This window comes from Vipera berus (assembly GCF_964194415.1).
Source record: "Vipera berus genome assembly, chromosome: 2".
Taxonomy (NCBI): domain Eukaryota; kingdom Metazoa; phylum Chordata; class Lepidosauria; order Squamata; family Viperidae; genus Vipera; species Vipera berus.
The window spans coordinates 181,899,282-181,912,066 of record NC_138203.1 but is presented as its reverse complement, the minus strand read 5'-3'; the positions used below and the strand labels follow the sequence as shown (position 1 = coordinate 181,912,066).

The 12,785-nt window shown below is 38.6% G+C and overlaps 1 protein-coding gene and 1 long non-coding RNA gene across 4 annotated transcripts in view; both read right to left on the bottom strand.

The window, feature by feature from the left end:
- Positions 1-2,200: 2,200 nt before the first annotated feature.
- On the bottom strand, positions 2,201-10,191 carry LOC308662587. 2 transcript variants are annotated; one of them, XR_014025238.1, is made up of 3 exons: positions 9,994-10,191; positions 6,685-6,795; positions 2,201-5,988 (listed from the first exon to the last, which is right to left on the bottom strand). It is a non-coding gene; the product is annotated as an uncharacterized lncRNA (long non-coding RNA). The 2 variants fall into 2 exon arrangements; XR_014025237.1 differs by having other exon boundaries at positions 2,201-6,795.
- Positions 10,192-10,710: 519 nt separating this feature from the next.
- Positions 10,711-12,785, bottom strand: part of MAP2K7 (mitogen-activated protein kinase kinase 7) — a 35,955-nt gene continuing 33,880 nt past the window's right edge. For both annotated transcript variants that reach the window (XM_081315514.1, XM_081315513.1), the window contains 2 exons: positions 12,312-12,357; positions 10,711-11,832 (listed from right to left, as the gene is read on the bottom strand). In XM_081315514.1, coding sequence (XP_081171640.1) covers positions 11,695-11,832; positions 12,312-12,357 — 184 coding nt within the window. In that variant the 3' untranslated portion in view covers positions 10,711-11,694. The remainder of the gene's footprint in view (positions 11,833-12,311; positions 12,358-12,785) is intronic.

The window sequence follows — 12,785 nt, the reverse complement described above, 5'->3', positions numbered from 1 at the left end:
TTTCTACAGTTTTGAGTGTGTTAAGTTCAAGTTTGTTCCAGCCACACCACAAGGCTAGTTGTTTAAACTCCCGTCTGTGTGCAGATTTGTTGTAGTCTCGAATGAGGCCAATCACTGTTGTATCATCTGCAAACCTCAGTACTTTAACAGAGGGATCTTTTGAGATGCAGTCACTGGATATAGAGAGAGAAGTGAAGAGAGCATACAGCCCTGGGGGGGGGGGGCGGGGCTGTGCTAATTGTATAGGTATCTGATGTGATTTTGCCTAGCTTCACTTGCTGCTTCCTGCCTGTTAGAAAGCTTATGATCCACTTATAGGTGTGGTCAGGCACGGCTAGCTGATTTAGTTTAGCGAGAAGAATATCTGGAATGATGGTATTGAATGCCAAGCTGAAATCTACAAAAAGGACCTTTGCATAAGTCTTTGGAGATTCAAGATGTTGTAGGTAGGATGTAGTGCAGAGCCATATTAACAGCATCATCTGCTGATCTATTTGCTCGGTAGGCAAATTGCAAGGGGTCTAACAGCAGATCTGTAATGAAGATAAAGATGACACAGCTCAAGAATTCTCAAAAGCATTGCAAGTTCAACTCCTGGTTTCACAGGATTGTTGATCTTACCAACAATCCAGAATTCCTTGCCATTTTCTTTTTTCAGATATTTTCCATGGGTTCCAGAGCTGGAAGGGGGCATATAGTCCATTGTCTGTAGAACTCAAATTATATGAGCCAAGAAAGATTGCTAATTTGTGCTTGTACACATTCAATAAAGGGAAGCCTATTACCTGTCTGGGTGAGTGGTTTTTGTGTCAAGCCATTAATTTGAACATTAAATTAAAATCTCCCTTTCTGTAACTTCCCACTATGTCTGACACCAATAGTATTTCATAGTGGTTTTCCATCATAGTACTAATTTAGTCTGATCCTCGCTTTCTGAATGCAGACAAAAGCACCCAGGGTCTACCATCTGCTGAGACACCAAGAACCTTAGTGGGTACTAGATGGAAGGTATATGGGTTAGGGAACATCATCCATACTATACCTAAACCTGGCCACAAATTAAACAGTAATGGACAATAAAGGGCAGTGTGCAAATTTAATCTCAAAACAGAAAATCTTGGTGCAGAACAGAATGCTAAGAATAGGGTACACACTGTACCGTATTGGACAAGCTGTCCAACAATTATTGAGCAGAGCTTAAGTAATCCCCATTCAAGGGCAGTGCTGCCTTGCAGCTGCCAGCCCAAGGGATACCTTGATACCTGATCCTCTGTTGCCAGGACAAAAGCCACCTTCCCTAATGTTGTCAATGATGTTGGCGTGTTGGATACAGAAAGCAGGAACACCATTTAAGTTGCCTGAAAACATGCATTATGGAATTCATACACAATATAGGAATCTTGAACTTGTTTTGAACTCCAACACATGGAAGAGCTAATGTTGCTTGCATCTCTTGTGTTTTAAGGGAAGAATGGATACTGTTCCTGTGTTCCTATTAAAAGTAAAAACTAAGTATGAAGCACACATGAAGCAACCAAGTTCCAAGCAGCTCCATCTGAAAAGATCTGTTGAGATTGTCTGTCAATATTGCTTCATGAATTACACTTGTAGTATGACATACCTCAAATTAATATAGAAAATAAGGTCATAAGCCAGTTTCTTGCATTCAAAGCTCATGCTACATCATGGAGGCAGGTGTCCTCACCTCAAGAGATAAGTGGGATGCAGACTGTGTCAGGTTTTCTCCATGACAGGCTGCATTCTGTAGAACATCCTTCCACAGATGGCCCCTATTGACATTTTGCAAACTAGTTGCAGCAGTGCCATTTTAGCAGACATTTAAGTCATGAGGTTTTTCAGTAATTACTTGGGGCCCTTTTGTTCCAGTCAGAGTCCTTGTTGAATAGTATAAATGCCATCTGTAAACAAACACAGTCATTTTCTTTTTCAATCCCAAGGACAACATGTTGTTCTACTTACAGTGCACTATCTTAAACCAATATCTTCCTAGACGTTATTGCTACAGATCTCATGTTTCGCAGGCATTATGACAAATTATTAGGCTGACCGAGAATTGGAGTCGGGGATTAAAGTCCACCTCATATGGTAAGCCTCAGATTCAAGTGGCTCACAATAAATATTATTTTGGGAACGACTCCTTTGGAAACAAGAGATGAAATTTGTAAAATGAACACAGAGATTTAGGGAAAGAACATTTTATTTTGTTTTTAAGCTTCTATGAGGGTTTGTACAAACAGTAAAAAAAGCTTTTCAAAAGTAATGAAGAATGTTCTTTACACTATTGTTGATGTATTTTAAATCCCAAAGTTCCACTCAAATGGACCAGACTGACCTCACTTCCTGGACGCAGACAATACTTCTGGCAAACTATTTGGACTATGGTATAGAACAAGGATGATAACTACTGTGTAAGAAAATTCTTGTTCTAAGACTTTGCACATGCCAAGTAATAAGACAATGGGATTCAGGACAGTGAGCCCAACCTGAGAAATGGCTAACAAAGAAGTTGAAATAGGTGATCAGAACTGCCATGCCATACGTAGCTTTACTGAACCTATAGAATGGTTCACTTATATCAGAGGGACACAAAAAGGTGTTTCATACCACTGTTGACATCTGAAGTTCCTCTTCAACTTTAAAATCCAAGACACAATTATTATTTAAATGGAAAACTGGTTTTGATTTTTTTCAGCCTCTAGGAAAACCCATAAGCTCAGCCAACCACACAAGCTGTTCAGTGAGCCCAAGGTCATATGTGTGCTATCCAATCTTGGAAGAGCAAACCATACTTCCTGTTTTTGCATTTGAAATGTAATGTTCAAGACTACATGCTTATTGCACTGTGGAAATACTCTACGTCTGATTACTGCAACCAGCAACCTTTTCAGGGCAAGCACCAATGTGGGATTTTTGTGCAATACTACAACAGATAGCAATGTTTTTGTTTGTTTTTTAAATGGCCCAAACCTCATGAATTCTTATGCAAGCTCACAGATCTTGCATAATTTACCTATCTCGTGAGATTTTGGCAAATTTGCAATTGAAAGAAAAATTCAAAATCAATGGGTACCATCTAGGGAAGTTGTTGTCAACCCTACCTATTATAAAAACATCAAATTGTACAGTTGGCACTTGAGTTTTCATGTTTGTAATAATGCCCTAGAAATATAGGATACTAATAAGAAATTTCTCCAGCAAGGTCAGGAAGGCATATATGCATAATTCCATGAAACATTAAATGGGACTGAAGACTGTTGGCATATTCAAGTGGTATGGTTGGGGTAAGTCACAGATTCATGTGATATAAGAAAATTATTGTTAAGTTTTGGAAATGGTTTTCAGCCTTCATCACAGCCCAAATAAATAACTCTAGAACTTTTGTATAAGCATTGTTACCTTATTTTTAAAAAATGGTTTATTCAACACCAATGCAGAACTAGAATCAAACCATTAAAAAAAGAAAGAAAACCTGAATGAAAAAAATAGTGTTTTTTTTTAAAAAAAGCTCTTCTCAAGAACGATCAGTGGAAAAGGTGCTTCTTCAAAGTAATTTTAAAGTTTTGCAAGGAAACAGTTTCTCCAAACTTCTCTGAATAATAACACAGAATCTACAATTAAGTATGTATTGTCAGAAACAATAGTGGAAACCATCATTCCTAAAATAAAGACATGGAGAAATACTCTGCATTTCTGCCCCAAATCAGTTTAGCTTCCGTAACATTTTAAATGAATGCTTACCCTATAATATTTTAATTATTATTCTTTCAACTTTTCTTATCATCTTACCCATTAGCTTACAATTATCACATGTGTCTTCATCTCTCCCACCAAACTATACAGATTTCTATTTTTGATTGCAATTTTTGTGAACTAGGTTTTTGGGAGATCATCGGTATTAGGAATATTTTTTTTTTCTTAAAAGCTTTGTTGGTAACAATACACTGTATTTATTCTATTCTAGAAGTCTAAAAGCAAATAGGCAAATATATTCAACATTAGCTTAAATTACGGGTGCAAAACATCTCCTGATTCAATATAGTTTGGTAGTTCTACATAATTATGAGCATCCCAATTCCCAATCTTGCATTTCTTCCCAATACTGCCTATAAATAGTTTCATCCCTGTTAGCCAATCTTTTTTAAAAAGGTTTTCTACTTCTCTATCTTTTTGTTGCTTTCTTTTGGGTCCCCTGAACAGCATGAAGATGGGACACTGAATCCCGGGGGTTTCAAAGTTACACGATTCCAGAACCTGTCATGTCCAACTACAGTTTAAATACTACAAGTCTCTTGGGAAAGGATCAGTGCTGGGATTTATCAGAACAAAATTCTAAAAACTGCAGTATATTTGCTATGTTCCATATTTCCACTTTGACAGTTAATTATTTAGTGAATGCTATCAACAAAAAAAAAAACATTTTCTGTACGAAGTGAATCAAAAGGGAAGCTTAAAAAAATAAATTAAAACAACACACAGTTCCCTGTGGGCAATAAATAAATGTGTACAAATGTAGCCTTAATTATTGGAAGTAACAACAGAGCAAAAGGTTTAACAAACAAAGCCATACTGAAATCTTTTGACCTTCCTAACAGTATAACATTGAGCAGGTGCCTTCAGTGGTGCAAAGTCCTCCAATACTTTTGTCATGTAGGTTCCAGCAGAACAGACCACATTCTCTCTGGGGCAATGCCCACTGACCATAATTTCTGTGCTGGCTGCCAACTCAAGTTGCTCTGCTCTCAACTCCCTCTATAAAACTTTGGATAAATCATGCCCTGTTAATGAAACGGTGGTAAAATAAAGATTTAGTAGCTACCAAAAAAAAAATCAAACAAAAGGTGTTCAGAAAATCCTGAATCAAGACAGGTGACCAAATTTACAAGGAATCCAAGTTAAAAGTTGCTTGCTGTATAGGATAGATTATTTCTATTTACTTTAACATGCAAATTTATAATATATGATATATAGAGAATATAGTGAACTGCTAATGCCTAGAATATAACCATCTATCCAGCTAATCTCTGCCTTAACTTTGGCATGATTTTTTTTTTACAGTTTTGTTTTAAAATCCCCATTTGAATTGCATGCATCACACGCTGCACACAGGTGCCCCTTCCAACCCCAATATCCCCACACACTTTAAGAGCAGATGTCAGGCAGGCGATTGTAAACATTGAGCCACCCAGATTAAAAATAACATTAACAAAGATTTGTTCTAAATCAATACATTAAAAAAATAATTCTAAAAATGCAATAAAACTGCATTTTTTCTTTTTCTTCTTGTTTAAAATCATCCCATATTTTGAACAATTGAAAAAAAAAATCTTTTTAACACTTCCTAAACCTACTACTGCCCCCAAGTCCTTCCCACCGAAGAATCTATATTTTAACTGCTTTGAGATGGAAGAAAGCATTCTTCCGTATCTGAAAGATAGGCAAACTCCTTGTAAGAGACTATTCTTGCTTTCTCTTTAAACCAAAAGGAGGACAAACATGCTTTATCAGAGGCCAATATTTTTAGGATAAGCTGTGATATTTTGAAGTTTCAAATCCGCGAGGGAACAGAACAATAAACCCATACTAATTTCTTGTGAGGGATAAAAACAGCATCTTTCTTGGACAAAGATTCCTAGTAAACTCTTTTACTTAAAACTTACTACAGCATATTGATAATAATATGCCTTTTAAGAACTGAATCAATTCATTTCCCCATAATATTCTATACTTCTTTCTTATATCTGAAAAAGGATGTAGTTTTAAATTAAGAAAACTATTTCTTGTGTAGAAACTTTAATCCTAATTGATGTTGCAGTTCGTAACAGAAAAATTCTGTTCTAAAATTGTACAAAACGGCAACACCATCGTTCATCTATTATCCACTTACAAATACTTCAGTCCCATCTTGATCACGCTGAACTACTCAAGCAGGAGGCAGTGTAATTCCCTAAAGCCTCTGCAAAATGTTTGCTGTGGAAAGGAAGGATGACAAAATTGTGAGATTGATAGTACTCTTTTCTTTCCCTGCTACTGCTCTTCCATTCACATAATAAAACAGAATCTCACTAGATACACTTCTAATAATTTTGGCTAATTAGGATTTTCTAGAAGCAGCCGTTCTAGGCCTTGGAAGACTTGTGGCACTCAGTAGGGTTTGGCATCTGTGACCCTCTGAATTACAAATTCTACAGTCCCCGTCTGGTCAAGGAGATGAAAGCAGATGTAGCCCAAAAACATCTGGAAAGCTAAAGGCCTTTCAGAATGGTCATGTAGATTTTAAAGCCAAAGGATAGAGACTACAAGCTCCCAATAGAAAAGGTAAACTGAACATAATCAATGCTCTTATAACTACTGATTGTTTTAAGCATTTTGCAAAAATGGATCTTAGCAATTCTATTCTACTAGCAATCACAAAATGTGATGTAAGAAACAATCAACAGTAACTTAAATACTGTTACCTTAAAAATGCAGCTGACAGTATTTTTTTTCGCAGGGAGGGAATAGAAGGCACTTATTCATAGGAATCAATAGGCCCCCATTTGTCCCAAGCAGCAGCAAATAATTACTATCAAATTCTTTAAAAGAATTTGAAAGAAATAGAAAAGCCTTCTTTACAAAAATTATCCCAAGGTCACAAACTCAGAATCGGGATAAGTGAGACCTTACTTTTGATAAAGAAGAAGGTTGAGTTATTTAACAACATCATTGCCCGGGAATTCATTGTTTGAGTAAGACGTCCAGGAAACTGGATCAGCTTTAACCAATTCAAGTTGGGAACTGATTTTAAAAGAGTTAAGAGATTTGGAGCTTTAAAAAGATTCTCTGCAGTCCAAATGAGATTCCCTGTTAGCTTCAGGGTAAAGATCCCCTGGAGGGGTTAAAATGCCAGCTGTCATATTATATATCACTCATGCTCTACCAACTACTATGGTTACTTTGCTTAAGTATAAATAATCTAGCAAGATCGAAACACAAGCAGCAAAGCCAGAATGAGGAGGGCACACAAAGCTGTTAGGACAAGACTATTCAACTGCTTATATGACAATACTTCTCTTAGCCATTCAGTGTCTTTCTGCTTAACTTTCTATACATCCCTTTATTCCACCAAACAGTTCTGTACATCCTTCTTTTTTTCTATGTAGCCAGTGCCCCTGTCCACTTGCAGTGCTGTTCTTCAACCTGGAATTGGAAGCTCACTTTTCATTCCTATATATCTTCATGCTCTGAACCCTCTCCAACATTCTTAATCCAGAGTGTCATATGCCCAAGCTTCAATAGCTTTCCAATCTGCCCTTTATTTTTCAAGATCAATTCATCTAACTAGTTTAGCAAAATGTGCGGAAATACTGAACAAGAACACTAGCAAGAAAAATCAGAGCTTGTCACTAAGATAAGACTACTTTGACTTTTTTTTTTAATCCCATTTATATCCCGCCCTTCTCCGAAGACTCAGGGCGGCTTACAATCTAAGCACAAATCAAATGTGCTTAGCAATAGCCTTCATTCTATGTATATGCCTGCTTATTAGGGCTTTCGCCCCCCCACCCAAGCGGCATTTTTACAAAATCAGCTTAATTGCCCCCAACAATCTGGGTCCTCATTTTACCTACCTCGGAAGGATGGAAGGCTGAGTCAACCTTGAGCCTGGTGGGATGTGAACCTGCAATAATTGCAGGCAGCTGGTGTTACTTAATACACGACATGAGAATTCGGCTGCAATTGTCCTGTTGCACTTCCATTAATCAAGTCACCAAAAATGTAGTTCTACCATGATTTTTATACTACATCTTTTAGCCCAGAGGTCCCCAACCTTTTGGGCACCAGGGACTGGTTCCACGGAGAGATATTTTTCCGCGGACTGGAGGGGTGTGGGGTTTCATGTACTGCCTGCATCCCACAGATGGGGCTTTGCTTGTTTGCGCGGACCGGTTTCTGGCATGCCACAGCCCGGTGCCAGTCCAGTAGACCCTGTCCCTGGTGGAAACAGGTGTCCAGGGGTTGTTCTATGCTCTGCACCCATTTCATTCTCTCTTTTTTTAAGCATTTCAGGCTTTGCTTCTCAGTTTTGCCATAAAAATTACAAACCTTTCTCATTTCTTTTCAAAACAGTTTTAGAAAGCATGCTTTACTCTTCTCTAACCTTTATTGAGTTTATTTGCCACCCTATCTTGTAATTCTTGGCAATTTACAACAATTAAAAATGCACTAAAATGACCTTTTCTAATATCCTGATCCAATATTCATGTTTATATATATCTTCACAGAATTAATAAATTTGAATCTGGAGACCTGCATGACTTCCAAGTGAAGCTTATTTATGTTTTCCCACATTAACTGAGCCCCAAAGAAAATGGATACGTTAATATTTTTTGTTTATGGTCATACATACACAACATACCCATGCATATTACTTAAAAATGGAAAACCAAAACTGACTGTGACCAACAGATCTTGAAAATCAAAGCCATATTTCATAAAATTGAGAACAAGTACTGGGTCCAAATGTCCTCACTTATTTTGGTAGGCCAATTTCATTTATCTTAGATTTCTATTAAGTTTGATCTAGAGGGATTTCTTTAAAATACTATTTACTAATCAGAAGCCAATATTTGTTTCTGAATCTCTTGACTGAGATTTAGCAAGATATATTTTGCCAGTTATTATGATCCAATTTGGACATAGGATATATTTCCAAATTGGCCCAAAGTATCTTTCAGAGAATGTTTTTGAACTGAAAGGGGTTTTTAGAAGTTACCTTAGTGAATAAAATAAAAAAAATTCCCCACTGAAGTGAATCTAAATAAACTTGTTAAAGGAATTCATCTTGAAAACTAGGCATCTTTAAGTCTTCCTAATGAGCTATTCTTCCTTTCTTTTCACATACTTTCTTCTGGTTCCACCTACTGAATTTCTATAAGTTTCTAATAAACCTTCCTTGTTGCTAATTTGTTTCTTAAGCCATAAATTTTCTTTCAGCTCACTGCACCTTATTCTCACTAGCTCTTCACTTCTCCTTTCCTTCTTTCACTTCCTATCTTCTCTTATATGTTTTCACGTAACCCATTCCAAAAATATTTTTCCTTACACAAATCCTAAGCCTTGTAAAGTTAGTGCATAAGACAAATTGCCTTTTTTCAGTTTCTGAAAAATGATAACTTAATAGTCATAATTAAAGCTGGTGGAATATTAGTGTGCTATATGATGAAGTAACCACAACCAGTCAGCTGAGCAGGTGATCTACATCTTGTACAAGCAGTTCTCTTGTCTCTCCAAATTCTTTTGACACTTTGCCATTTTTGTTAGGATTTGTTTTCAAAAGCACTGCATTCATGTAACATGCATATTATGCATGTATTTTCCAGCAAGATTTGCACATTGATCTTCTATGAGGAAACCTCAGCAAGGCCCACCTGATTTCATTGCAACCTGCCTCTAATAACCAAGTCCTCCATATCCCCAGTTTGAAAACACATGGCTTTACTAAAGCTTCTTCTTCCTTCACTGGTTTTGCCCCGACTCCTTTAGTTCTTTAGATCAGGGGTCCCCCCAACCTTGGCAACTTTAAGACCTGTGGACTTCAACTCCCAGAATTCCCCAGCCACCTATGCCGGCTGGGCAATTCTGGGAGTTGAAGTCCACCGGTCTTAAAGTTGCCAAGGTTGGGGGGACCCCTGATTTAAATGCAATGGCTTCTTTTGCAAAATGGTTAAGATGTATTGAATGCAGAACGTATTATCTCAGGCTGATACCAGGCTGGATGTATCTGGAATAGCAATAATTACAAATGCACCTCCCTTTTCAGCCCTACACAACTAAAGCCTCCTGATGAGGATAAAGCTGTGTGGGGTCTTTTCTGGCCTCCGCCATAATATCCAAGCTTTTGCTAGTAGGAGAAAGCAAGAACAAGTCTCATCTTCAGGACAACATTTAGAGGTTCAAGTTGCTTATTAGCCCCAGAATCCTTGGAAAAGATACAGTTGGGAACTGCCTGGAAATAACTTCCTGATTCACTTCCAAAAGCCTCTGGCCACCTTTCATTTCCAGACTTTCAGATGGCTCCGATTGCCTGCTAATTACAAAATAACGTTAGTGACTGAGACACCACGGTTCCTCTGCCATGCCTCCATCAACCTGTTAGTGTTAGCCAGTTTAAAAGGTGCCTTTGGATTTTAAAACGACTGGATCCTTTCTCTTCTTTCTTTTATCCTGTGGAAAGCATTACACAAAAAGAGAGAGAGAAAGAGAGAGAGAGAGAGAGAGAGAAGAAGAAGAGAGAGAGAGAGAGAGAGAGAGAGAGAGAGAGAGAGAGAGAGAGAGAGAGAGAGAGAGAGAGAGAGAGAGAGAGAGGGAGAGGGAGAGGGAGAGGGAGAGGAGAGAGAGAGAGAGAGAGAGAGAGAGAGAGAGAGAGAGAGAGAGAGAGAGAGAGAGAGAGAGAGAGAGAGAGAGAGAGAGAGAGAGAGGGAGGGTATGCTTGCAGACTGAGCATCCGTACAGATGCTGCTGCTCCAAGCCTGTGACCTCATGGAGCAGAGTGACTGCTCCTCAATTGGAAATATATCATTGCTACTAGTTAAGACTCTGAACCAATAAGTCCCCAACAGAACAGAGGTCATAAATTTGTGACTATCAAGCTTCGTTTTGTTTTGTTTTTTTGAACAATCTCTTCACGTTAAAGAGATAATTTGGGCTGACTCTCTTTTTAATGGCTTTATTGATGCCAGGATTATCTTTAAGCTCTGCTTTTCCTTTTCTTAAATACTGGAAGAAAATGAACAAGCATTTACCCTAGCACCAAACATGCACTTTGGTAATAAAACACCAATGACAAAACTTTGTTCACACTCAAAAGAGGAACCCTGAGATCACAAAGAACCAAAGAGGGGGATTTTTTTTTTTTTTACTTTAACTGAGTAACTCTTGGGCAAGAATCTAGCACACGTTTCCTTTCCAGGGAAGAAACCCTACCCGCAAGCCCTACGAACAAACAAAACCAAGACAACTGCAACTGCTAAGCTCAGCATCGAAAGCAGAAGCCAATTCATCTATCCCAGCCCCCGTTTTTCTTTAGCAAATACAAATCCAAAAACACAGAGGAAAAAAAATCAAAACAAATTAAAAGACACGTAATAACACAGAGACTGGTGAACGGGGGCAGCAGGCAGCCCACAGCACCAGAAGTCCAAACTTAATAAATAACTTGTAAAAAAAATATCTTTTCTATTTTCCTTTTTGTGTTTTGTGTCTGTTCACAGTGCGTGAGCAAGCGTCACTGTTGCATATCCTCCAGCCTCTGGTCACAGGAGAGAGAGAGAGAGACAAGCAGGGAGCACGCTGTCACTGGTGGCAAGCCTCAATCCCGGAAACATACAAGCGTGGGCTGGAGAAGTGCTTTCTCATCCAAAGCGTTGTACCCCTGGGCTTGTCTGATGTGGTGTCTGGAACGCCAAAAGGCCCTGAAAGGTAACCCCATTCCAGGAAGACCAGACCTACCACCCATCCCTTCCTGGCAATACTGAAGAAGACAAAATGGTCAAGGGTGACTGAGCAGGTGAAGCAAGTAGTTCATGCCACTGGAGAGTTGTTCTAGTGAAGGCTGGTGCTGGTTGTGGTGCTCTCTCTCTTTTAAGATCTGGTAGCCAAGGACCCCTTCTCTGACACAGCAGCCACGCTACGTGGCTACCTGGTGAAGAATGGCAGGTGATGCTGGCTGAGGATGCTGCTCGTGCGGGGTGACTCTGTCTTCGCCATGACATCTTTGAACCAGGATGCCACATCCACTTCCAGTGTCTCGTAACGCTTGATGAAGTTGTGTTCCTGTAAAACAAGGAGATGGAATGCATTTTCCCCCCTTCTGTTCCTAAAAGGCTGAGAGCAACTCTAAGGAGTCCGGGGGGGGGGGGGGGAGAGAGAGAGAAACAGAGGGAAGGAATCTTCCTGAAATCTAGAAAAGTACTCAGTTCTGCTGGGCCTACCAATTAACTAAGGTCAACTGTGTTTGAAACAACTATATTTGAAAATGTACAGATAGACACACAATGATGCTGAATACAAGCAAAAACAAATGGACAATCATGAAAAAAAAATCAGCTCAAAAGAATTCTGTTTAGGAAACTGTGTTTGTGTGTGTGTGTTTGTGTGTGTGTGTGTGTGTGTGTGTTCGCGTGCTTATATATACATACACACACAAAACCTCTGCATCAGATGCAAATTGTTTTTAAGATTAAAGTTGGTAGAAGCTTCTCCTATAGCTACTATATAACCATTCATATTCACACAAAGTGTTATATACTCACAAGTAGCTTGTTGTACTTTGGTCTCTTCCTGTGATCTTTAGTAAGGCTAGAGGAATAAAAACACACATTCAAACCACATTTTTCAAATGAATTTTGCTTAACAACAGTTCTTTAGCACCAATATTTCATATTTATTTTATTCCCCTCTAATACTGCTAGTTAATAGGAAGAAATTCATCCTTATCCTGGCACAGCCAATTTCCACATCTACCTCCCATGGCAATCTGGTTGTCATTTTCAGCTCAATGAAGGAGTCCCTCGTTATTCTGCAATTAGCCAAGACGCAGGCTACAGGGAAAAAAGCAGGAGCCATGAACAGGTTGACAGAAACTGGTGGAATGGCCCACAATTTGTGCAAAGTGAGCTGGAAGGCTGAGATGAGATTTAATTTCATGGGAAAATGACAAAGATGCTTGAGTTCACCTTTTCAGAAAAGCACATTACCAGACAGACAAATGAAGAAGTGTCAATGAT